General features: G+C 44.1%; 1 protein-coding gene across 3 annotated transcripts; it reads right to left on the bottom strand.

Moving 5' to 3' along the window:
• Positions 1-9,371: 9,371 nt before the first annotated feature.
• Positions 9,372-13,832, bottom strand: LOC118508980 (glutamine synthetase 1, mitochondrial). 3 transcript variants are annotated; one of them, XM_036048968.1, is made up of 2 exons: positions 13,695-13,832; positions 9,372-12,430 (listed from the first exon to the last, which is right to left on the bottom strand). In XM_036048968.1, the coding sequence occupies exon 2, from the start codon at positions 11,887-11,889 to the stop codon at positions 10,681-10,683; it is 1,209 nt and encodes a 402-aa protein (XP_035904861.1). In that variant the 5' UTR covers positions 11,890-12,430; positions 13,695-13,832; the 3' UTR covers positions 9,372-10,680. The 3 variants fall into 3 exon arrangements, with proteins under 3 accessions (XP_035904861.1, XP_035904859.1, XP_035904860.1); XM_036048966.1 differs by lacking the exon at positions 13,695-13,832 and adding an exon at positions 12,859-13,013; XM_036048967.1 differs by lacking the exon at positions 13,695-13,832 and adding an exon at positions 12,850-12,996.
• Between the last annotated feature and the right edge of the window lie 12,828 nt (positions 13,833-26,660).

The raw sequence follows: 26,660 nt of genomic DNA, 5'->3' as shown, positions 1-26,660 counted from the left end.
AGCTTCGTTCGGTTGCTTCCGTACGTATGACCAGTAGCACATTTGCCGACGTTGCACCTTGAACGCATCGCTCGTTGCGTTCTTTGTGTCGTTGCGGTGGTGTTGTGTCTTCGTGCTTGGTGCGGCAGCACATGCATCGTGCCTAACCTTGGCCGATCGAGGAACGTGTACGCATGTGACATTGGGCACTGGCTGGGTGCTGATTTTGTTTACGTATCGTTTCGCAGAACTGTTTGAGCGTGGTACATCGTGCATGGCCGGAGACGGGTTTGTCCATTACGAGCAAACGAGTTACCGTATTTGAGCTGCTGCTTTAACTGCTTTTAAGAATGTTTTGATAACAATGGAAGAATGAGATTTTTTTCAATGTAAGTGTTTAAAGGTGGGTACTTCGAACGCAGAATCGAAGTGAATCTATGAGTTTGACTGGACACCTGTATTTGGCAAGCCTTTGCTAAGTTTCATGATTACGCAGCTATCATCTGACCGTTAGTTTTGCATGGATTTCCGAGTACATATTGCACCCTAGCTTTCACGACGTGAGGATGCCAATCTGTTTGCAAACATTTCAACACGTAAATATTTCTCAGAATAGAAAGATTTTTTTATAGTTCTTACTCTCACCTTACTGAACACAAGATATCCGCGATTATACTGAACGTCTTGAAAGGATTTGACTGGCACGACCGTTTAATATGGCGTCATCCTTCGTAGTCGTCTTACGAGGGCGAGCCCCCGAGGCTATTTTCGTATCACTAGTCGTGGAACTAAACACGTAGATACACGTAACTTCATCAGTGGCGTATTAACTTAGGAGCTGAAGGAGCGGCCGTTCGGAGGCTCGTCGGTAAGGGGGGTCTCATCGACGGAGGAAACCCTGTTTTTTAACTGGTTTAACTGCCATTTCGCTCGAGGCCTTCAAATATCTTGACTCACCTCTGAACGACGCATCAGCAGATAACCGATTAACTAACAAGCTTTTGATCAGTAATTGTGAGGCTCGAACGGCTCATGCCGACTGTGCAACAATTGCTTCTATTTCTTCTTTGACACTATAACCTCTAGAGGCCTGCCATTTCTGTCTTTCTGTGACTTGATTTTATCCTTAGGTGAATAGCCAGTCCTGCGTACGGGAAGGCGGCCTGCATGGGATTTAAGCTTCGGTCCTGCAGCCGTTTTCGTCTCCCGAACTGCAGAATTTTTTTTATGTGCTTGGAAGTGTCTGACCGTTTTGCTATAAAAATTTGATTCTATGTTAAAAAAATCCATGCAGCTGTTTGAAAAATACAGTACAGTATCATTGTTGCTATTAACCTCAAATTATTCGAGTCCTTTGCAATTATATATCCACTCTGAAGATCTATCAAAGTTAATGTTTTCAAAAAGTTAAAACAAATGTTAATGTTCTTAACCCAGTTTTATTTAACTGATAAAATATTGATTAAACTTACCCACAAGCAGCTATGTCTTACTCACTATGACTTATTTTAATTTTTTTCTCAAGGTTCGACGAGCTAGGGAATCCCTCAGGCCGCTTTGGAACGTAGCACAATTTAAACAATCGACAACTTTCTCTAATTTCTATACTACTATCGGCTCAGTTATGTTGTTTACAAACACAATCCAAGCCAAAATCAATCGCATCTAACACATGTAACGTGTGAGTACGAAAAACATTATCTCTTCTTGTTTTGTTTTTTTTTTAATTGAAATTGAGTTATGTACTATTTTTTTTTTAATTTCGGTTTACTTGTTTATGAAATTGATGAGGTGTTTGGTTGCTATCAATTGTCTTCTTTAAAAGCATTCGTGGTATTTTTGTTTGCAAAGCTGTTCGAGGAACGTTTTTGCTGTGGCGCAATTAGAATTCAAAACAAAAATAAATATTTCATCTGCTTTTTAGACATTAGGCACAAGCTAAACACTCGCGAATGAAAATAATATTTACCAAACAAACTAATATGACTTCCAGGAACTATCTACCCAACCTATCTATCAACCAACCAAACCGGCCCCAACCTTACATTGTTTGTGACGAGTTTTGCAAACGACAGTCACGCGTCCTCACAAAGTGGACGGTCCGGTTTTGGGACGGTGCCTTCATTTCTGTCGGTGTTGCCTTGGAAACACACACACACCCCTCACAATAGTCGATCGGCGGACAACGGACAACACACAACTGGCAAGCCGATCGGGTCCCCCGATACACATTCTTTATCATTCTGCTTCAATTATGCTTCCAATCACGGGAGGTGGCTTATCACCATCACTAGGCCTCAGCAGTGTTTAATTAACGCGTGACAGTATTTTGACAGGGTAAGATTTAAGCTTGAAGGTTGGCTATGGTCTTTGGAAGTAGGAAGGAAAACAAGCCCGTTCGAAAATAGTGTATACAGATCTGGCAGATCATCCGACTGATCTTCAAATCGATGCTTCTCTCTCCCATGCTGTTATTTTCGTTCGTTTTGTGGGCATTGGTGTAGGTTCAAGGTTATGCTATCGATACAGCTGACGAAACTCTTATGAAAGAAGGGGATGGAAGGGCTCCCGTTCTATTTACCAACCAAACGAACAGGGGTGACACAGGGAACTAAGCGATTCGGTAAATAGAAGAACCGAAACCATGGCCAAAGAATGTTTTGCCGGCATGGTGCGTCCGCTGCTGATAAGATGTATAGTTGGTTCTCACTTGTACAAACGTAACTGAGCAAATGGGAACGTGCAAACGTCGGCACGGTAACGTTACTACAAAACGTGAGCACCGAGTTTTCCGATTTCCAATTTCGATGAAACCATCCCAACTACGATCGGTGTCTTTCGGTGGAGCGAACTGTGGCTGGAGCGGATCGGTAATCTTTTGCGTGATTTTTAAAACCACGCACTGCACCCGCGAGCCCGTTGGCGGAAAGTCATGTCTGGCCGGGGCCGAGATTATCTATTCTGCTTTACGACACAAATCGCGTCAGCTGTCGTAATTTTTATTGCATTCTTTGAGTCGGTAGTGGTGTACACACTCGTATAACCCGGTGGTGTTCCCGGAAAGGAGGTCGCGCCGACGATGCTGCAAAAAAAGGGTGGCAAGTAACATAAAGAAAGAGTCACATTGTTAAACTAGCATAAAAAAACACGGTTGTGGTAAAGAATCTTCTTTATTCTTGCTGCGTGCTCTTTGAGGCGACCCACTTCCTGTAATGTCCACTGTACAGTAGATTCGCGAGGAGTGCTGTCGGCTTATCCGCGACTCGAGTCTTCCAATCATGCAGCCAACGGGTGTCTGTTGTGTGACTGTTGATAATTTTGGTTTTTGCACGAAGCGAAGCGTGGCGAAACGGTTTCCCTGGGAACGTCCATGGGATGAGACATCTTTCTCGGCCATCAACACGTTGCACCGTTGTGGGGAGGGTACTGTTTGGGCAAGTTTTCGGAGTTGAATGCATTCACATGGATTAAAGCTTTCGGTGCTTGGATCGGAGCCAATAACACGTTTCTCGAGACAGTAAGGAAACGTGCAGCTCACGTTCGGCCGAAGATGTTACGGCGTCTAGTTCAGCCGAGTGTTAATAACCGCGGAGTAAGACGTCAGCCTGTGCCCGGGGGCAGAATTGTGATCGACAGGTAGGGCCGCGGGATCGGCTGATTCACTCGTCGGGCATCGGGAGCCGAGTGTACTCCCAAACCGCCAATTACAACTGCTGGCGAGCCTCCAACGAACGGCACGCGACGAATGGCTGTGTTTATCGGCTAATTAGTAGCGTTTAGTAACACCCGTCTAATGGCGGAGGGAATCGATTTGTGCTCCGTAATAGCTTGTCACTATTGGCGTTAATTCACACCTAACAATGTTGAAGAAGAAATTGGCTTGAGCTCCCCTGACTATTGAATACTATCTCCAGACGCTAAACCAACACCATCACAACCGTTCCTGTGATGAATCGATGTAATCGATCAAAACTGCGAAGCAAACGCTACTATTGTAACCTCTCGTGATCGAGTGCGTTGTTTACACCTGCGAGTGCGATTCTTGCGACAGTCGCAGCAACTGATAAGAGCGTTGCAACAAAAGCGCACATGCATGCATTTCTTCCCTTGTTTAGTATTTTACACATTCCCGGCCAAACAGTTTGCATGTTTCCTTCCAGTAAGATTCAATTTCCAATCATCAACAACAGCACGTCAAACGTCAAACGGACACACGCGAGGTGCGCAATTGATGTGGAGCATCGCCTAACGTAAATAATGATGATGATGATGTTGTCGACGTCGCCGGGGGAACACCGTCGCCGATTTCTAATCAGCAATTGACTACCGAGCTATTAAGTGTTTTTCTTTCGGTGGTCGGCGATTTACGATTACGAGTGGCACCAACGATGGGAAACCGATCGCGTACCATCCGGACGGGATGGATGATGACATGGCTCTCTGTCTGTCGAACTTCAACATCGTCATCAGCGTCTCGCATTGCTTCTTCCGATCGGCAAATCTTGAGCCTTTTGTACACACATGCACAATGCCTCCTTAGCTACAAATCGCCATTATATCACCGCCAATAATTGCAGGAATAGAGCAGACTTTTTCCGACCAGTTCTCGCACACTCGAAAAATGGTAATAGAGAGCGCTCCGCTCAAGTTAGCGTTATCGGTGATTTGTCTTCTTACTGCACGAGCTACTTGAAGGATTTGGTTTCAAGTCCCTTTACCTTCCAAGGTTTCCCCCCCCCCCCCCCTGGCAAAACTCTCTTGGGCCCCCGCAGGTTTCGAGAGTATCGAAGACAACGGCTGATAACGGCCATTATGATGGACACATATTGGTAAACAATGGGCCTTTGAGATGTCCCGGAAAGGTCACGGAAAGGGAAAACGGGTACGGTTTTTTTTTAAGATGGCGTAATGATGGATAGAAACGACAGCTAAAAAAACACCCACACACACACAATATGCTGTAACCGATCACCGAGCAGCGTACGGCTCTCGTCCCGCGAAGATCAAGCACAACAGATAAACGTTTGCTCATTGAGGGTAGGTGCTTACACAACAGGAATTCGATTGCTGGACACTGTTCGGGATGGGGGGTTCGCAAACAGTTTGTGGAATCGGTTAACACTTCTATTTAATAAATGGCGATTTTGTGAGCTATTAAGATGTTAGCGTAATGTAAATTTACGCAGTCAGCCAAAGAGGTGTTAATTGAGGCTTAAATTTGATTTTTGAAGAAAGGGCGTCGAAGAATGGGCAAACATTGTTTTAGCATTAAATTGTTCGCCAACGACTGGCAGGGATATTCTTGGTAGCATTTCTAGCAAATTCTACGTCCGTAACATTATTGGACAGTGTTCGGGATCGGGATATACGGTGCCGCCCATCATATCGACAACGAACGCATTCGCGCCATCACCGGCCCCGGTACCGCCATCAGTCATTCAACCGGCTGTCAAGAGCTATTTTTGTCATAATGTCTATGCTGTTTGTCGCTGAGTGTGTCCGGTCCGTCAATGGGCGGTCTTGCGCCTCGGCGAAACTACCACTCCGCGAGATAAAAATGGTTTTCCCGTCGAGCCACCACGCACTCAATCGAACCTTGCAGACCTATCTTCGTGCAGCAGATCATATCAACACGGTGGGCGGTCAATTCCAACCGCGGACCGGACGACGATGTTCAGCCCAATGATTGATTTTCATTTTTAGACGCGTAATAACGAAGGTGTCACCCTAGAGCCCCACAGTACTGATAGAAGATCATACGATCAAAACAAAACACATCAAGCAAAGCAAAACGCCAACAGCGCGATGCGGCATCCGTCGTGATGCGAATAATTTAGTAGTAGTTGAAGCAAAAGTAAATACAAAGCAACAACAAACAGTAAATACTTTGGTACGCCGAGTTTTGCTCGGTTTGCTTCGATGCTTTTCATTTCAAACGTCTCAAACCCACAACCAGAAAAACCGGTTCAACCCACTCGACCGGGGTGAGTTGTTGGGATGCAAATATCGAAAGATGAAAATGGGATGTGTGAGTGTGTGTTTGGTAAGGAACATCACAACACAACACAACAAATCCGATCCGATTCGACCAGGAAACGATCGTGCGTTTGTGTCTTGTGTTTTTTTTTTTGTGCAAGAACGATGGTTGGTGTTCGACGATCGCCGTAATGGAATCAATATGGATTCGAAAGGAACACTAACTGGCAGACTATAAGGAAGAGGATCTAGTTCAGAGAGGGGAGTCGTGGAGTTGGTTAGCATAAGTGAGCGTGTGTGTGTGTGTCTATTGCGAAAGCGAAAGGCTCGTCAGCCTGTGGACAGATATATGCCAAGTCATCGTATAGGTCGGGTTTTCGGAGTGGTAAACCAGTTTCATTGGAACCGCGATTTTAGGGATTTGAAGCCGTTGAAGAACTCTGGCGAGTCCTGAGGTATTGGTTGGCCATACTGTCGCTTAGTACACAGCATGCAGAGCAATTCTCCAGAATTGGGACTGAAGAACTGTTAAGAAACATGGGTCAGTTATCAATAATTCTCTAGTATGATTGCCTCTAGCTCTCAATAATTCTCTAGTTCAAGCCATGAGACATTGGTGTCTAACCTGACGCTTAAAGAGTCCCTCTCCAGAGTCCAGCCATGAGAAAGACAATTTTCAATAAATCCTCAGTACAAGTATAAATTCTGATTCGCTTTGTTCTGAATGTTTCTAGTCTCCTATTCCGAATTCTAATCCAAGCTAGATTATAAATCGGGACGCAATGGCTTCTATTTATGTTTCCCGTACTATGGAGCAAAACAAGACACCACACTCAACTCTCGGCCTGTGCTAAACAGACCAACCAGCTAACTAGCTACAGGCATTGCCGTCGTCGTCGTTGTCGTCGTAAAAGACAGATATTTTAGACGGGTTAACCTAGATTCGATGACACGCATTTTAAGCTTTATCGCCCCGAGCAACAGTCATCACGGCTCGAGCCGTGGGTTCGCACATTCGCCCATCCCAATGAGCCGCGCTGGGACTTTCTTTCCTCCGCAGTCAAAAGGAAGGAGTGGGTTTTGATTTGTTTTTATAAGAAGCTTTACATCGGTTCCAATAAACCTCGCCGCCTGTGACCCCGCAGGAGGAGACGCAAAATCTTGGAGTAAAACCCCCAAAGCCACTAAAGCAATAACCTACATATTGCTTGTCTTTTTTTCTTCTTCAAACTAAGATAATGAATGTTATCTCCCTTTCGCCAAGATTCGGACGAGCATGCAAAAATTTTGTTGGCGCTATATGTTGTGTGTGTGTGTGTGTGGCCCAGTAGAAAATCCGTCTGAACTTTACCCAATTTGCGATCAGCTGGTAAGATGGGGGCAAAAACCATCACACAAAAATCCCCAAACCAAACACCGACCTGCCTTCGCTCTTGCTGGCCAATTTTCGCCCCTTTATCGCGTACCCTCGCGCTCTGTTAGTATTATCATACGCCGCGTCTTGCGCTGCACACTTACTACCCGCTGTATGTTTTGACGTACCGCGAGTAATAAACCCAAGCGCAAAACGCTCACCTACTTGCGCTAGCGCAAAGCGTGCTACGCTCAAGTCTCCACCGAACACGCGCACCCGCATTCGCTTTCGTTTGGTTGGTTTCGTTCGTTCGGCCCGCCGCGAAATCATCTGATGGCCGCGTGTTCGACTCGGGTTCGTTCGAGCGGCGAGTTCCGTTACCGGTAGGGCAGCTGTTTTTTATGAGTGGGGTGAAAGGGTTGAGGCTGGGAGTTCTTGCGGAAAAGGGGGGAGTGTTGGTGTGGCGTTTTTTTATTTTCTCTTGTTGTTCGTTTTCTTCCTTCATGAGCTCATCGATATCGTTGTCGTGTGCCACCGCAAATGGAACTGTAATGGCAACGCAACGTTGTTGTTTTTGTTTGGCATTTAGCGCTGGCAGCAAACAAACGCGTGAAGTGTTAAGGGCTGTGAAGGTGTTTCCAGCCGATCGGGGAACTAAAGGTGTATCTTTGTTCGAGGTTTTCATTTAAAAAACCCTATAAGATTCGTAGAATAGAATTGCTGAGCTGGCTCAGGACATCACAGTAATTGAATGACCTCGAACTTGGCGTGAAGGAAAATGGACGTCTTTCACGTGAATCAGAATACAGGCAACACCCGTATGATCTTTTAAACAGCACATGATTCTACCGGATATTGCAATGATAAGCGGGTTGCATTGTTCAACGGTTGGTCGTATATATGAAATCTGATAAGTGTCTTTCCATCATAAATTGTTCGGTCGGCTTTTTTTCACCCATTTGCCGACACTTTTACCGTCGTAAATCATTAGCACGAAGGCTCGAAGTATCTCGGCTGTCTCGGGTGTACTGATTTGTTTTAAAATCTCGGGATGTTTTTTCCCCCTACTATTGCATCACTAAACGACAAGCAAAAACTGAACATTCACTAAGGTCAATGAACGATCTTATGCTGAAGTACACTAACAAACCCGAAAATAAGAGAAAAACCTTTTGCCCCAACACCTCCTGTTAGGTTTAAAGCTCCATCCTTCGGCTTCACCGGGATGGCCTCCGGAACGTTCGTGGACCATTCGAACGCCATCGTGCATTACATAAGCTTGTACCGAGCCGACGCAAATCGTTATTTCAGCAAACCATCCATCACACCTTTCGATGGAACACAAATCGAGGAGCGCAGTGAAAGTACCTTCCTTTTTGTTTTGCTAGCTTCGACTCGACGACTAATCAGCTGTCAGAGTTTTTGCTTCCCGCTGAACAATGTATATCGGGGGGAGCTTGGGAAGTTGGGGTACAATGTCTGGAGGTGTGCCAGCGAGACCAACACGAGACCTTCCCTTTTCCTTTTAAACCTTCAACACGGAAACTCTGACAAGGCAAGGCAAACCGGGAAGGACACAGTCGTGGAGTTCAAGGAATCGATTTCGATTTTTACGACTTGCTGTAAACAAACATGGAACTGCAGGAATAGGTAGAAATGGGGACCGCTTCTCACTGTCTTATTATTAACGGGAGAAAACGAAAAATTAACTAGGTCCGGCCCATGTCATCTGATCTTGCGGTAGAATTGTTGGTATAAAAAAATCTGAAACGATGGGAAGGTCATCCGGATTGCCGGTGATGATGGGTATCATTAAGCCGGTCCCCATCCACACAGTCGTTGGGAGGTTAAACTTGGTCGGCTGAGGAAAAAAGCAAGAATTTTCCCAACCACCCCAACCGAACGGATGAAGAGACGTCGCTTGGGTGGAAGCGGCCGAAGGAAGGAAGACCGGTTAAAAATAACTTCCATAGAGAAGCGACCGTGGCCGGCTGATCGGACATTGTCGTAGGAGGAGGAATGCTGCCTTCTCGAAAGAACTGTGAGCGACCATCGTTCGGGCTGTGATTGAAAGTGTTTGTTTTATTAATATTTCTATATTATCTTTTTCCCCGTTATATTGTTGTGTAATTATCTGCTGCCAATTGAACACTCAAAGACGCAATTTTGTTTAGTGTAGTGATGATTTGATTTATTAGAGCTCCACCTCTTCTCTACTGCACACTCTCTTCACTGATAGACGCTTATGCTTCAAACTGGACTTACATTCTAAAACAACAAGTAATTTAACGGCTACGACACACAATTTTTTATCTTTTTTATCTATCTCGCTGTCTCTCGTTCTTTTCCACACACAATCACTCAACATGTCTTAGTAATGCTTGATAAAGTGTTTGTCGCTTTTAATGTTCCTGCGCATGGTAACGAGGATCGGAATTTGCGATTAATTTTTTCTTCTCTTTGTTCTTTTCAAGCTAATATCCCTCTCAAAATAATGCACTTTGCTGTCCCTCCGTTCGTTAAATATTTTCTCTCTCTCTGCGTTCCTTTTGTTACTTTCTTCCCTCCTTAAGACGCGCGATTTTTGTCAATGAGTTAAAACGAGCTTCATTGATGAAATGTAGCGTTGCTGGTACTTTAAAAACAAATCATAAAAATGCACCATTCCCGTGTTAAAAAAAAACCCAAAAGAGTAGTTGCCCGTAATGAGTCGTTTAAAATCTTGTTTTTTCCCCCGCTCATTTCTGTCATGCAGAACCGTTTTGGCCTCGCTAAACATTTTGTACAATTGCGTTCTATGCGTTGTAAAATAGAAAATACCTCCGTGTAACAACATTCTTGTAGACAAAAAAAAAAACCAACAACACATCTATATCAAAAAGCGGTTCTGTAAAAAGCATCTCTCACAAATATGTACGCTATAATCCATTCCGTGCACCACACGTTCCACAGGCTTCATCATCTTCAGTCCTATCGAGTTCGCATCGTGAAAGTCTTGACATGTTCCACGCATGTTTCCATTACCATTCCCCTCAGTGGGAGTCTTTCCTACATTGAATGGGTTTCTTTAGTCATGACACCCTACGGAAACATAACTGCACAATTAGTAATGTCCTTCGGCAAACAAGGACGAACAGCAGTTAGGGGCGTTGGGAAAATATAATAACGTATACATAGAATTTTGCGTTTCAGCCACAATCCTTCCGTTCGGGTGCAGTTTCTTGCATGTTCTACCAGGGTTCGCGTGTGCAAGGGATCGCTTGTGCATTCTGTGCTGACATCATTCCTTCATCTTTCTGGAGCAGCGGTGGGTTGGCGCCAAGGAAACGGGAGGGGAGATGGGACGAGGACCAAGGGGGAGAGCAGGCTGCTTATTCGTCCAACAGGCAGGTGGTGAGAATGGCATTGCACACCGCGTACGGATCGCAGTTCGAGCTCGGGCGACGATCCTCCAGATAACCCTTCTTAGCGTCCGCCACACCACGCGGAATGCGCACCGAGGTGCCACGATCCGCAACACCCCAGCTAAACTTGTCGATCGATGACGTCTCGAGCCGCCCGACCAGCCGACGCTCGTTGTCCTTTCCTCCGCGCGGATCGTACGCCTTGATGTGCTTATCATGCTTCTTCGACAGCTTCTCAATCGCCTGCTCGATCGCCTTAATGCCGTTCTCGGCACGCATCGGCTTCGTGGAGAAGTTGCAGTGCCCACCGGCACCGTTCCAGTTGCCCTCCATCGGCTTCGGATCGAACGTCACCACCACGCCGTAATCTTCGGCGATGCGCCAAAGAATGTAGCGCGACATCCACAGATCGTCGGCACACTTCATGCCAAGGGCCGGTCCGACCTGGTATTCCCACTGGGCCGGCATTACTTCGGCGTTCGTACCGGCAAACTGTACGCCCGCGTACAAACAGGCAACGGCATGCGCTTCGGCAATATCACGGGCGACCACGTTCTGTGCACCAGTGGCACAGTAGTAGGGGCCCTGCGGTCCCGGGAATCCACCAACCGGCCATCCGAGCGGACGCCCGTCAATGTCAAGGAACGTGTACTCCTGCTCAATACCGAACCACGGCTCCAGATCCTTGGTACGGTTGTAAGCGTCCTGCATGGCGGCCCGATGGTTCGAGGCGGTCGGCTTACCATCCGGCTGGTACGTATCACACAGCACAATCACATCATTCACACCGGCCTTGAACGGATCCTTGTACAGGGCACGGGGCACCAGTTTCATGTCCGAATTGCCACCGAGCGCCTGATAGGTGGAGCTTCCATCGTACTGCCAGGACGGTACATCTTCCGGACTCTTCGGCACGTAGTCGAGGACGCGATCCTTTAGCCGAACGTTCTCACCGGTACCGTCGATCCAGACGTACGTGGCCTGCACATACTTGGGATCGTACTTTAGCCGGGTGTACCGATCGAGCAGCGTTTTGTTCAGCTGCGCGTTCGGCGAGTGTTCCAGGATCTTGGCACAATTCGGTCCACGGCTGGTGCTGATCATGCGCACCGACGGTTTGCTAGCCAGACCGGACAGCTCCTGGCGTATCATGAGACCAACTACACGGAGGGCCATTTTGAGATTGCTCACACGCTCAGTTAAAAGTTAAAAACACGACACCCGACGGATGATTCAATAAAACAACAAAATCACTTCACGACGGCCACAGACGCAATGAGTAGTACAGATTGTTTGGGTTGACGCTTTCTGTCCCCTGAACAGTTGCTACGGGCACGAGCAAGAGATTTCACGGGATTAATTTAGCTGCTACCGACGGCGTTGAAATTCTATCACAAAATGAAGTGTCGATGTCCCGAACAGGTCTACTTGGATTGGTTTGAGATGCGCACACACTATCGACGGGCTGTGTTTCCCGTACGACACACTCACTTTACACACACTCACTTAAATGCACTACACACTTCGGAATCGGTAGTAGTAGTAGTAGTAGTAGTAGCAGGTTGTGATGTTTGTTTTTCGAGCACCGCTCGTACGGCTTTTGGGCAAGTGTTTTTTTTCGGGTTTCGGTGCGTTTGCTTTACTAAAAAACCGCTTTTTGTTTTAAAGCCGTTCAAAGTTGAGCTCCAGGATGATAAGGATCAGTTGCTAGAAAATCCTGCGAAACAGATGGAAAGAAGAATGAGAGATTAGAAATGTTGGTCTGGCTACGAGGACTCGCTTATTAGCGGACACTGATCGGGGCAAAGGTGAAGAAACTATCCCGGTTGCTATCAAGCGGCTCATTAGGCAGAACGAATAAGTTAACGAAGCAAAAAGGGCCGCTTTACGGTCGTCTGGGTAACGTTGCACCAGGAAAAGACCAAAACACACACACAGGCACACACGTACTCAAACTACTTCGGGACACACATGCACTTTCGACGGCGGAGAAAATTGTTGCTAGAAGCCCTACACAGCAGATAACACAAAAAGTGGAGAAAATGGATCGGGAAAACACCCTTCGGTTTTTCTTCTGTATGCACCCCAAAATCACAATGACAGTCCAAGGATTCCCAAAAACCGAGCTGAGCTCACCACACTAACCAGCTGAAAACTGTCACTACAGCTCCTTCTCGGTTGAAGAAGTTCTGCTGCTGCTGCTGCTACGAAAGCACGCCGCTGGTGCTGCTGCTGCTGCTGCTCGTACCGCTGCTGTAACTTAAGTGCGTTCGTTTTAAAGCGCGGTTCAACTACTTAAATCGCGTGGCGCTCGGCCGCTGTGGGTGTAGTGGTGTGTCCGCCCGGTTTTTCAGGGTGCAGTGCAGACGGAGCGGAAACGAGCCCCGTAAGCCACCCCTTTCCCGGGGTCTAGCTTAGCTTTACACAGCGAAGGGATGCATAGTAGTAGTGTGGTCGCAGCGCAACTACGCGCGCTCTCTCTCTCACTGTTGTTTTCTTCTCCTTTCCATTTCACTTTCGTTTGAAGGCTTCTCTCGCTGTGTGCGACCGGCTATCGCTCTCCGTGACCGGCTTGGATTAAAAATCGATTCTCCACCAAACTGCCTATAAGCTCCATCCTAATCTTTCACATGCCCTGTATCCCTGTTCTTCCTGCAGAATGCGATGGTGTTTGCTCTTTCACTCTCTTTTGCGCTGCTTCTCGGACAACAATAACAATTCTTGAAGCCCATGCCATTATGCAGTTTTTCAATACTGCAAACGCATACAGCGATGAAGCCGGACTGGGTACGTGATACGTGGAGCAGCTTGAAGGCATGATTTATCGGCATGGACTCGTCGTAAAGTGTGCTCCACGATAGCAACACAAACAAAATAGAGGGTTCAGGTTAAGGTGAGTTTTAACTGCTTCACACAAACATTAATTCACAAAAGACACTTTTTATTACAGGATTGTCTTAAAACCACACTAAAATACTCACCCTAGTGCATTTTTTGTGTTTTCAAAGCATTTCTTAGAAATTCTCCAACAGACTGGAAGCCACAAGTAAGTAAGTGAACCTGATGCTCGGTGGACGTGTGCACGAATAAATGCAACAGTCACGCACGCACAGTGAATGTGAGCGAAGATTGGAAAGAAAACAGCTTCACATTAGGCGAACCAACCACCACCATTCACATGTTTGATGTTTCGTGAGCACAGAGACAGAGAGCAAGAGCGAAAGACAGAGAGCCGGTTTAAGGGATGCTGTGAGATTTTTCTTCCGAAACGGATTCCACCCCCACAGCCGAGGAAAATTCCACCTCACTGAACAATGGGATAGTGGGAGGTGGTTTTTGGTAACAAAATAATGATACCACATGGAAGGAAATCGCTAAATTCAGTTAAAAAATTACTTGTAGAATCATTTTAAAAAAATTCTCGAATATAAGTAGTACTTAAGCTGTTTAGTTAGGTGTAAATATAAAAATAGCAATATTTTTGTATGTATTTTGTGAAGATGCGTCGCCATCTAGATAGGCTTATTAGTAGTGTTAATTGCATTTGTATTGCTTGTTTATTTCCCAAGAATTTCTCCCAACAAGGTAGTTGTACTTTTTGTTCCAACTCGATACTCACCCCCCAAGACATCAACCCCCATACCCTGGCATTTAATCTCTTGAGAGAAAATATGAATTAACTGAAGCAAAAAGCATACCAAAAACCCGGAGAGCCTCCCTTACTATGTTTAGAGAGTAGGTGTCACTGTTATCTGTCGATGAGAACGGAACAAAGAAAATCACACCCACCAGCTAGCAGAAACCCCAAATACAAACGATTGACACGCACACACAATGGCACAGCGTGGCGTTAGCACACACACGAACAGTTGGGGGTTGCAATTTGAGCGGAAGTTTGAGTTCTTTATTATGATGCTTCTTTCTGACACACATTTTTATTGAAACCGGCGTTTGTTTGGTGTTAATTGTTCCGAGCTTTTCTCGGAAGTAGGGGAACAATTCTGGGTACTTGATACTTTCTGAATCTATATCATGTGCTAGGTTGGGGAGGTGGAAATATAAACCACTTGCATTCTGACTTTTGGCTGATCTCGGCGAGTCTGAAGTGTGCGTGTAGGGAGAAGAGGAGAAATTATTTATTGTTTGACGATCCGAGCAACAAACCGGTCTCTGCAACAGCTGAGCAATCGTGTTCTGAACGGGTGAAGCGTTGAAAAGAGATATCGGAAGAAGCGAAGATAAGCTTCTTGTTCGTTCAAGATTAACCCTTGTTATGTCAGATACTCTACCATTTCTAGTTTTCAAATTTTTTACTGTAAAAATAATCTTTAAAATTAATATTTGGCAATATGGCCAGGCCGCCCTTAACGTGAAAAAAATAATATTTTAAAATTATTTCCCATAGTTAGGACTGTTTTACTCTTTTTTTGCACTAACATCTCAGGTAGTTAAGGCTTTCAATTTGAAATAATATTGATTTTTATTTAACCCTGGATTGTCGATAGACGATGTCTCGAATGGTCTGGATCGGATTTGATACCGATAATGTCTTGATAGTAATAGAAGCGACTTCCACTGATTAACCAGGCCACTCCATCAACCATACATCATCATACATTGATTTAATTGTTGATGAGTGAAAAATGTTATAAAGGAATAAGTTCGAGGAAGCAATACGGCCAGGCCGTTCTTTATGAATAAAAAAAAAAAAATAAAATAAGTTCGAGGAGATGATCCTAATTTGATGAGGTCTGTGGCAAGAGTATATACCACTGAGGCCTTTGATAAGGCTTATTGGTCTATGATGCTCTTTCAAAGGCGAGGTCTTTTCGTTAATGTTGTCAAGGTATCTTAGTAAACGAATCAAGGTATAGGTATCTATAACGAGGCCTCTTGATAGTTGAAGTTTGGAGGGCGACGGCTCTACGACTCCCGACGAGGAGTCTTAGGAGATTTGACTCAAATAATAAGATCATCACCCCTGATTTACGGAGGAGTGATGTACAGATAGCTGATTGCACCTTCGAAGTCGTACAAAACTTCACCTATCTGGAGTCAAAAGTCAGCACTGACAACAACATTGATGTTGAGTTACACGGCAGTGGTGCAAGCTGCCAACCGGTCATACTACAGCCTGAGGAAACTTCTCCACTCTAAATACCTGTCGCGACGGACGAAGCTGGGATTGTACAGAACATTTATAGTACCAGTACTCACATACGGGCTCTGTCCAAAAATGACGAAACCCTCTTAGCCGCGCTCGAGAGGAAGATGCTCAGAAGGATTTTTGGCCCCGTATGTGTGGAAGGACAATGGATGAGCCGCTACAATGACGAGCTCTACGAGCTGTATGATGATCTCACCATCGTGCAGCAAATTAGACTCGCCAGGCTCCGGTGAGCTGGTCACGTCATGAGAATGAAACCGGACAACCCAGCCCGTAAAGTCCTTTTAGGCCGTCCACACGGACAGAGGAGGCGTGGTAGGCCCAAATTGAGGTGGAGTGATGGCGTTGATACGTCCTCCAGAACGGCCGGGATAACGGATTGATTGTTGCAGCAGGCCATGACCGCGTAGTGGTTGTAGCTCCTGATAAGTAAGTAAGTAAGTAAGTAAGAAACTATGTCACTTAGTAGAAGAAGCCTCCAACAAACTTCGACGACAAAGTTGTTAGGTGTGATGATCCCCCAGACAAGGAATCACCAGGCGACCGCTTTCTTCGCCCTTCATTTAACCCGCCACTCGCATGAAAAAGTACAATTAATATTATCAGTTTATTGCTTCAAATCATTCTTATTTAGCTTTAAACCACTACAAACAACGCCTGTAGCATAACATACTGTACCGCGCTTTCCATTCCGTTTAATCCACTTACCTGCTGAACCGATAGATCCTCACGATATCAAACAAAATTTCCCATTTTCCATCTCACTGCAAAAGGTGCCCCCAGCTGATACATATTAACTGCAGCTGACAGTTCATAAAACAGTGGCCCTGGAATGTAGGTAACAAGGCCGTTGCTAGCTACACAGACACACACACAGTCACACTCACCTTCACCGGTCCATCAAGATTTAAAGCCTCCCGTATCATCGCTTATCATGTTGGCATCCATTAGTAGTGGGCTTTAGCATTATGTTATCGGTGGTAATAGAATTCGAAACGAAGACAAGGGCATATCAATCCATATGATGAAGTCGGTTCCCCCTGTTTTGCAGCGCGACGTAGGATGCGGTCCTGCAGCGAGTAGATTGTAGATGGGCCGCAGTATTAATTGAGTTATTGGTTCTGGTAGCTACACCGCTAAGAGATGTTTAGAAGCGCCGTGTAGGATGGTTTCACCTGGAACGGAAAATATAGCCTCCTTATGTCTCGCCTGTCTCTTGCGCTATGATGATTGACAGGGCAGTATCGATGTCAGTGGGGACCTAGTGGGAGTCTTATCATGAGCATGCATGCGCGTGCGTTTGTCAATGTTAAGCGGTAGCGGGTAAGCAGATAGTATTGTTTAGCCGTTTGGTTCATTTCGTTTTGCATTTTACATGGTTGTATGATCGATTTTTGTTTTATCGGAACTCTATGCAGTGAGCTACAAATGAGGCTTATTTTGAATGCTACTAAAACTGTATGATCGAATAAAGTAGACATTAAAAGTGGCCGCCCCGTAATCACCGTTTTACCAATTACCCAAGAGTCTGGGTAATAAATTTCAATATTATAGCTGGCCCATCTGCAAACAGCTGATAGTGAGTGCAAAGTGCGAGCGGGCTGGAGTAGTCAAAAACGCGAAATCCTTTGCATCGTTCCAGTTTCCAGCGAGATTCGTATGGATCCGTCCAATCGCGCGAGGTTCAACCAAATGACGCACATCAGTCGTGCTTTCCTGTCGAGCTACAATTGTGAAAAAAACAAGCCGCTCTGCTCGGCCAATGTGCGGCGTGATAAGCGATGGTTGACCTTTCTGCTTTGCATTTGTGCCCCGCGAAACGTCTCGTGACCGGTGGTGGAGGGAGAATGCCTGATGAAAATGTTTGAGCGGCCCAATCAGCCCTGATGAAAGGTGGCTTACGGGCGCATGGCGAAGAAGCGAACATGATCACTCGGCATCTGTAACATCACATTCACGGGCAAATAAACAAGTACAAGAAGGAAGGATGAATAATCGAACCATGCTCCAGCTGATTCCGAGCACACCAAGGCAACAAATTACCATCACATTAAACTGCCGTTTAGCTGATAAAGCGAGCGAGCTGGGAAAGGATCGAGAAGAGGCCACAGTAGATTAAAGGATGAAGTGGTGCGAGTAATACTGCGAGTCGAGCTGGCTGTGCCACGTAATGAGATGTTTGTAGTGAAACTAATCCTTTTCCCTGATCGCTAAGGAAGAAGAGAAAAAAAAACAACCGGGAACGTGTTATTGGTTCACCAGGGCAGCCTGATGCGGAAGCCCGATAGGTAAGCCATAAAGCACCAGTGTAGCTCACGGTCCACATTGATGGATGTGACCTCAGAGGATGCATTCCACATGGTGGCACATGGTGGCACGGAGGAAAGAATAGCGGGGGATGCCTTGCGCGTGGCAAAACTCGATACGAAGACACTGAACGCATTGAACGGTGGCCTTTTCCTACCTCACGCAACTAGGGAAGGTAGCTTGTGTAATGTAGTTCAAGGAAACTGTGTTAATTGATCGGAAATGCAGTCAAGGGATTGCGGGAATCGAAAGAGATCGACCATCCCGGCTGCCCCCGAGTGTGCAGCATCGGGTGAAGGAAAAACAGGGGGCAGGGAAAAATTAAACCCATCCGTAGGGGGAATGTTATCCGAGCTTTGCTGTGGTGAAAAGTTTGCGCATTCGTTCGTAGTGTGGCGGATTGCATACTGACAGGCGGAATTCGGTGTGGTGTACGGGGCAAACGTAACCGTCTTGGGGCTTACCGTTGTATTAGCAAGTTTGGTTTTGTCGATTGATCAGCTTCGGCAGTGGTTGACACCACAACACCGTCAGTTGATTCGTTAATTTTCAGTTGAAAGAGCAGCAAAAAAGGGAGGGTAGTTTTGAGACACAAGCTAATTCAAGGTTTGGGCCAACGGGTATACCGTTCAAAATTCAACGCTTTCAGCAATAATATGCATTTTTTTTGTAAACTATTTAAGTTATTATTGATTAATTAACAAACAATTCACTCGGTTATTTTATCCTACATACCTTCAGCATAAAGCCGTTCTGCTTCGTTTTATGTCATTCTCCCATTTGAGCCTGTCGTTGTGCAATCCACATAGCACGATTCAGTTGATGCTGTACGTAATACGAGGAAGCGTGTGAATATTACATTCGAATGCGTACAAATGTAACGGGCGAACGACAGTTTGAATGTTCTGGAACGATAATAGCTATGGCAACAGATTGGTAAAAGAAAGAAATGCTATATTAAAGCATAACATGTCGATAATGAATTGTGGTGACGATGTTGATGACGAAATACTGCTATTAAGTATGGTTGTATAACATACACACCTGCTACATCCTGGGGGCTGGATTGCTTTATGCTACATTTATGAACAAAAGGACAATAGCTTCGATAAATCGAAAGCTGGAACCAGAAAATGCAAATTTAGACATCCTAGTAAAGCGCAAGGTTTTTTTCAGCAGCGAAGCAGCAGAGAACTGAACTCTAACCTATTTTAACTGTTTTCACAAAGATCGGTGCAGAAAGTATAGTTTGACAAACTGGAAGAGGCTTTCATTGGACCTTTCAATTGATATTTTTACATAATAAATACGTGAATAAACTATTCCCATTTTTTTGTATAACCAACAGTTACAACATCACTTGTTTAAATCAATTTTAATAATATTAAAATATTTCTAGAGGAATTAATTTTATTAACCATATGGGAATTGACGTTTGTGCTCAGCGGAATAAGGGGAACTCTTCAGGGAAGAGAGATTGAGAGAATAAGTGAGGAAAGCCAATAAAAGGACAAGACGTGGGGGACTCATTTTAAGGTATTGATCAAGGAAGGACCCAGCGTGTCAGAGTGTCTAGAAATTTATCAAGGATAAGCTTTACCACATTTAAGATACGAGTAGAATTGTTAAGAAGCACTTTCAAGTAGAGAAGACATTTCCAGTCTCAAAAGTCATAATAAGCTTTTTTATGCTTTTGTATAATCTGACTCACGCAAATCAATATAAACAATAAAGGTAAATCAATCAATCGACAAAAATAATCGATGAGAGAAAAAAATGAGAAAAATCGATAAAAAATAGTATAAATGTTAGAATTTAAATAAAGCAACATTCTTTATCAACACCTCAGACGGTGCATTTCAATTGGAAGCATCATCTGATTACCAAATAAGCTGAAAACGCTCCAACCAAGGCGGAGGCAATCCTCCTTTAAAGTTCTTGTTAAATTGACGTGGATGTATCCTCCAGTCGGAATGTATTGAACAGTATAAGGTCAGGGCTCAACAAATAGGCCCTCTTTGGAGATTTTTTTAATTAAAATTTGAAATATTCCTGGATCAATTTTAAAACCTCTATTTTGCATGTTAAACATTTTGTATCGATAGTGATTGTTGTACTAAGGCTGTCCAAAATTCAACAAATGCCTCATTTTATGATGTGCGTTATTATTTCTTAGTGTAGGATTATATCAGCCAATCGGATAATGTCAACACGTAAACTGGTTCGAAAAAGCTTAGCTTTGATGTAGTAAACCCTCATTTGTCATTGTTAATACTCGGTGGTCATCCTAAATCAAAAATATATAATTTTTTTTATTTTTTTTTCATAAATCTATAGAAGCTTTGGTTCTTTCGGACCGTTTCAGTCTTTTTATTTTCGCTGCAATGAGTATCTGTGCAAATTAGGATCCTATTTATTTCAAGTCTATTGCATACTCCTATTTAAGACGATAATAAAACCATAGCGATGATTAGTTTTCGAATGACCTACAGGACATACTTTACTAATGCTACGCCTATCGTTCTACTGTTTTTAATGTCAATTCTGTTGCATGTTTATGGAATACTTCACTTTACCTTTTGTTATGCATGGAAACTTTGGCACCCAATCGGAAAAGTGGATGTGATAGAATATTCCACCAAAGTAATAAGTAACTTTTTACGGTGCAAAACTTGTCCGTACCCATTAGCCTACAGTTTACAGGGAAAAATCCCCCTCTCTCGCTCTCTCTCTCACACACAAACACGCATGGAAGAAGCAATATAATTTCTATTTATACTTGCTTCCGCATAATTCATTATGTGGCCGTTTTTGCGAGGGCTGTTTAAAGTTATGACCGGGCCACGTTCGCTTGGATGGTATGGTTTATGCCCGTAATTGAACGATTAGAAAAATACGCTTCCACGAAACCGGAACTGGATGATAATTTGTTCGTAATTAGCCAAGCCGCCTGGTACACCAACGTATCCAAGCTCGGTTTGCAAGGGGCATTCACATTAGCAACAGATCGAGCCCGAAACGTATGGTACGGGCTTTAGCCAACAAGTTTCTCACGGTTACAACTCTTGCTTAACCATACCGCCTAGCATCGTAAGGGCGTACACCATAACCGCCATCTCCGTAAGTGCAAACCGGAAAGGTCACCGGAAGCATCAGGCCACCATAACCACAGTGCGGAAACGGGTGAAGCATCGACCGATGCTGTTGGTCTCCTATGGCGTAATTTGCTTAGCACGCGTTTTCTCGAAGCATGGCATAAGCGATTGCAGCGCAAAAGGACTACCGACTCGGACTCGCGGGGAACTGCGTTCGCGAAAGAAACTGGAAATCAACGTGAAGAATCTCACCGGGTGGGTTTTGTCATCGCAAGACAATTTTCTTCCCGTCAGCAGGTGAAAGTGCGTCGTAGGCAACGCGCGCGCAAAAGGATTCCTGGCTGGAAGGATCTGGCTGCCAGCAGCAGATGTGTCGTGGCAGTGCATACCATCAGCAACAGTCGCGCGAAAGGGTGGAACTCACTGCCGACGTCTTTCACCTGATAGTGTCACTGACATAATACTGTGTCTGATGCGTAGCGAATTGTTGTCAGACAGCGCTTTGCTGGAGCGGCCAAAGTTCGGTGTAAATACCGGTCCTATCGTTTGTTATGATTCGGCGAACGGATCCTTACCCGTACGCCGGTGTAATGTTTTGTTATGGAGCGTGTTGTAAGTATTATCGAATCTTTCATTTCCCTTTTAAAACGGTAAAAGGTAAACGAAACGGCCAACGGTCAACGGGAGGAAAAGCGATTCTTAACCTTTTCACCGTTCAGGGACAGACTCCATTGGTTAAGGGTACTGCCTGGCGACTGTTTACAATCGATATGAGTTCATCCACGATCGATCTGCCACACCGGAATGTAAAAGGTCATGCGGTGATCGATAGAAGCGAGTGCGAACCTGTACAAGAACTGTTGACCCTTAGGAGCAACCCTTCGGTTGTTTAGCTGAAGTCGTTGCTGTGTGTGGACTAATGTGGCCGTGTGTTACAAATCGAACAAAAAACTAGGATGAAACGTTAATTGCCTGTTTGGTCAACCTTGATCGCGTGTGAAACGGGGTCGATTGATCCACTTAGCAGTTCTAGGGCAGATTATGCGTTTCGTGTAAACTATGTCGTGTTTTGTTTCACACTTTTCTCCAAACCTCCATTTCCATACCTTTGAAATGATCAGACGATCGCTCCACATAAACAGTGGCGCTCTTTTGAGTTGCCTTAAGAGCACGATCTACCCTGGCCGGATGTTTCGCCTAACCGTTGTGGTGGTGGTCATGCAATCCTAAAGGAGTAAAAAACCCTTTATACCCTAGCTTTTTCCTTCCACGACTCTGTGTGCGTGTGGGTGAATGGGGAAAAATGATTACAATTTGACAGTGGTGCGCGGTGAACGGTCACTGAAAGTGTGGTGGAAGATCTACATCTCCATACATCTCGCTGCATCTGGGCACAGTATTTGTTTGCACTGTTGCACGTTGCACCGTCGGCATGTTGCTGGGTACAGTTTTCTTCGAGCTTTGGGAAGGTGATGAAAATAGAAAAAAAACAACGGAAATCGAGAGGAGCCAAGAAGGGGAAAGAGAGAAATGCATCTTTCAAAATGCCATTGGCCACGGGATTGTTGATGAAAAATTTGTTGTTCTTATGGAAAGGAAGAGTGATTTGTGGTTTGTGATTTTATAGAATTGAATCATGAAATTTATTTAAATCATTTTACTAGTTAAAAAGGCAAGAATTAGGAAACTAAAATTAAGAAAAGCATCTGCAAGGTGTAGCACTACAAGGTAAGCAAAGCCTTTATCAGATATCTTGACATTTTCTAAACAGAATATCATGATCGATCATGTTTAACTATAATTTAATGTTTTAAAGTATAAGACTTTTAACGCCTATAATCGTGAATAAATTGTAATTAATTCTTGATTTTGGATTCCCCACAATCATATTTCCTTCTTTTTTTTCAAAAGTGATTATCCTGAAATAATTATCAAAGCGTTTCAGCTGGATAGCTGCAGAAGCCTTGTAGCTGGTCTGGCCATGGATTCAATTATTAGTTCAAACGTGCGATTGATTTCGATTTAACTCGTTTGGATTGTCATATTTCACCATTTCAGAGTGTTATAATCCAGCTACCTGATCAAGCTAAAGGGCTCTTTGTGCTTTTTTACGCCTTGAGCCGAATGGGTTGCAAACTAGCACCTTCCTGGTGAGGTGTGAGACTGATTTCGTACTCCAGTCTTCGAATCCTTACGGCTTTGGCCACCGTCAGCTTTCTTGTATTTTTATCTCCTTGTTCACATGCGCTGCTCAAACACACCGATAAAGATAGTCCATAGCACATGCTCTTTGAAAATGAGGAATGGATGAACTACGTGGTGCGCCGTTGTAGTTTTCTGCATCGCAGGAGTTTATCCCCCCATAGAGCACCTAATAGGCAGAATTTTCCTAAATAATGCGCCTGCGTATTTCGCTGCGTTGTGATCCGAAGTTACTATGTACTTACATAATAGATTGATTGCTTCTCTACCTCCTCAAGATCGTCACCGTCAACTGATATTCTACCTTCAATGCCGGAATCTATCACGGTCAGAGCCTCTGGAAGGTACTTTAGCTTAGTCACATTGATCTTCAAATCAATCCTATGAGCTTCGCGGTTCAGTCCAGTGAACGCCTCGTTGTGCGTCCGATGACTACCGTCTGATAATACGGACTATTAGTTTATTATTTGATTATATTCTAAAGTAATAGAAATGGTAAAAAACAGGCTGATTTGTATGGGTAATTGAAGGTCGCCATTAGGGCAATATAATATAGAAAAAGTGACCAAACAAAATGTTAAAAAATTGGATTACTCAAAAATTCTTCGAGACAATACGGCGTCAAGCCGTCACAATCAAACTTCCATTAATAAATAAACAAATAAATAAATAATAAATAAATAAATAAATAAATAAATATCACCCTTTAAAAATTACCGATTATCACTTTATTTTCATTTTAAATAATTTAATAAATGTGCGAAATTTAAATTTAATTTTAATTTTCAATTTTATTATTTTTGATTAATTAAGGACAAAAAAGGGGGAAGCCTGGCTGGTTTGCTTTTTTTTTTTTTTTATTCATAAAGAACGGCCTGGCCGTATTGCTAGCTGGTTTGCTTTTTATAATAAAATTTTACCAACATTCCTGTTATCGGATTCATTATAATAATAATCTAATAAATATATTTGTCCATGAAAAATTCTCCACAATATAATATTTTACAACCCACCATTCCCTTCTAGGGGTTTTGATCAATTCAAACATCTTATGGATGGTGCCCCGGGATTGGAAAGAACAACACTTACTACTGGCCTACCTTACGCTCCATTCACTCGCAAGCTACCGGGGCAAAGTAGTCGACCTCGTTTGTTTACGTTTTGAAACCGATACGTGACTCTTTGCGTACCCAAGCAAGAACCCGGGACACCGTGGATGGGTTGGAAGCAATGGAGTTTGGGAGGGTAGGTGCGAAAGAAAAAAGCGATTCAAATTGAGGAAGTTCGATGATTTCGACGATGTCTTGACCCGAGCCAATGGTTTGTTCCCGGTAACGTGCCATTCGCTGGAAATGAATATTCCCATTCCCGCACTGCCTTTTTCGTTGTCCACATCTTGTTCTTACCGTAGAATTGATGTGCACCCCACCCCGGGTAATGGGTCACTAAAAGCGGTATGACTTTGAGTGAGTTGTTTGCGGTGAGTATGTTAAATTGTGCGGCGGGTTCAGTCACTACATGGCGTCCGTACGCTGGCTGGCTTGTTCAAGGTAATTAGCTATGGAAGAGGTGCTGCGGAAAAACGTCTGACAGCTTTTCAGGTTCATGCCAAAGGGTTCATGCACCTGAAGGAATTATTAAATGTAACCAGAGATTGAGACGAGCTACCGGCCGTGTCAACAATCGTAAGATCGTCTTTAGTTGATGAACTGCAATAATGGAGCGATACAGTTGTTTACCCGACAATAGATTGATGTATTGAGCTGTCTGTCAATTAAACGCATTAGATACTAGGACACTAGTTACCAACCGCCGTCCTAGCACTGCCTTAAAAGGAACGGCTGGAAGGAGTTCTAATCCACACCCCACCGAACTGGCTCGGTCAAGTTGAATGATCTTGGTCAAGTTCAGTGCCATTTCATAAACATAAAACACGGCGCCGGAACGAAATGAGTCTCGCTTGCCTTCATGTATTTCTGCAAACCAGATGTCCAGCATGGGCACGAAACACATCAGCAGATGATTTTTGGACGAATGAATCCACGGCAACGGCGTCGATCATGTTGTTGACGAGCGTTTTATGATCGATTTAGTTATGACTTCCACTTCCTGTTGAGTGGAGTGAATTATTTTTCAACCGACCAGCGCAAAATTTTAAATTGACAAGCTCACGTTGCCGTCTTCAGAGCGCTTGTTTTGCGATGGAAATCGCTGTAGCAGTGCAGTCAAGGTTTGCCCAGTTATCTACGGTTCCACGTTTTGCATTACACGTTTTCAGCGCGATAAGAAGATCTTGGATATCAGCGGCTGGACGACCGTGATCGTGAGCCATATCGTCTTCGCTGACGTTGACGGCGATGGTTGGGTCTTATCATCAGTGCAGTAAACACGTAAGGGTGTCGGTGAAGTACAGTTTTTTTCGTGTTTACTTTCCGATGAACTGTTGCGAGTTGCATTCCTTAGCTAATCCTTTGCAATGTGTGGAATAGTTGGTCACGACGCAGAACAAGGGAGCGATTGAGGAGATTCGGAATGATAAACTGTTTTTCTTTCTAGCTGATGTTGTAATGGACACTGGACATTGATTTGCAATTGCTTTGGAATAATATGAATTTTAAACGTTTTGTCAGATGAAAAGTGACCTTTGTCTGCTTGAGCCCTAAAATTTATTGGGATCGATGGAGAAAATAGGAGTTGAATTACCAAAATTACTTTAAGGTAGATCGTTTCGTTAAAATAGATACAAACTAAATTTAAATTATTTTTATGGTTCGTATGATAAACCTAGCCGTTAAATTAATTTGAAATATACCCTAAATTATAATTAAATTTGTTATCTAGAATCAATATTCATTTCTATTAATATTTTACCAACATTTTAATTTTTTCAACATTAACAATTTTGCATACAGTAGCTAGTTTCTTTGAAAACTTATTTAAATCTCTTCCAGATCATCAAAAAACAGTTCAAGATTTTATAGGAAGCGCTATAATATGAGCATCGCTTACAAACAACCCATATCTCTCCCAGCTTTTCCTACTCACATTCCACATCCAAAGGGTATCGCTCACCGCAGTTTCATTCGAATCATTTTCCTCTCTCGTGTTGTTGCCGGTATCGAAACGAAGCGTTTTCTATAAATGAGAGTCCACATCGGGAGCCGGCTTCAGTTGAA

This window comes from Anopheles stephensi, chromosome 3, assembly GCF_013141755.1.
Source record: "Anopheles stephensi strain Indian chromosome 3, UCI_ANSTEP_V1.0, whole genome shotgun sequence".
Lineage (NCBI taxonomy): Eukaryota > Metazoa > Arthropoda > Insecta > Diptera > Culicidae > Anopheles > Anopheles stephensi.
Note: the sequence above shows the minus strand (reverse complement) of the source record. Positions and strands in the feature narration are given on the sequence as shown.

Coding starts and splice junctions, on each gene's coding strand:
- LOC118508980 (XM_036048968.1), bottom strand. CDS start 11,889: ATGGCCCTCCGTGTAGTTGGTCTCATGATACGCCAGGAGCTGTCCGGT.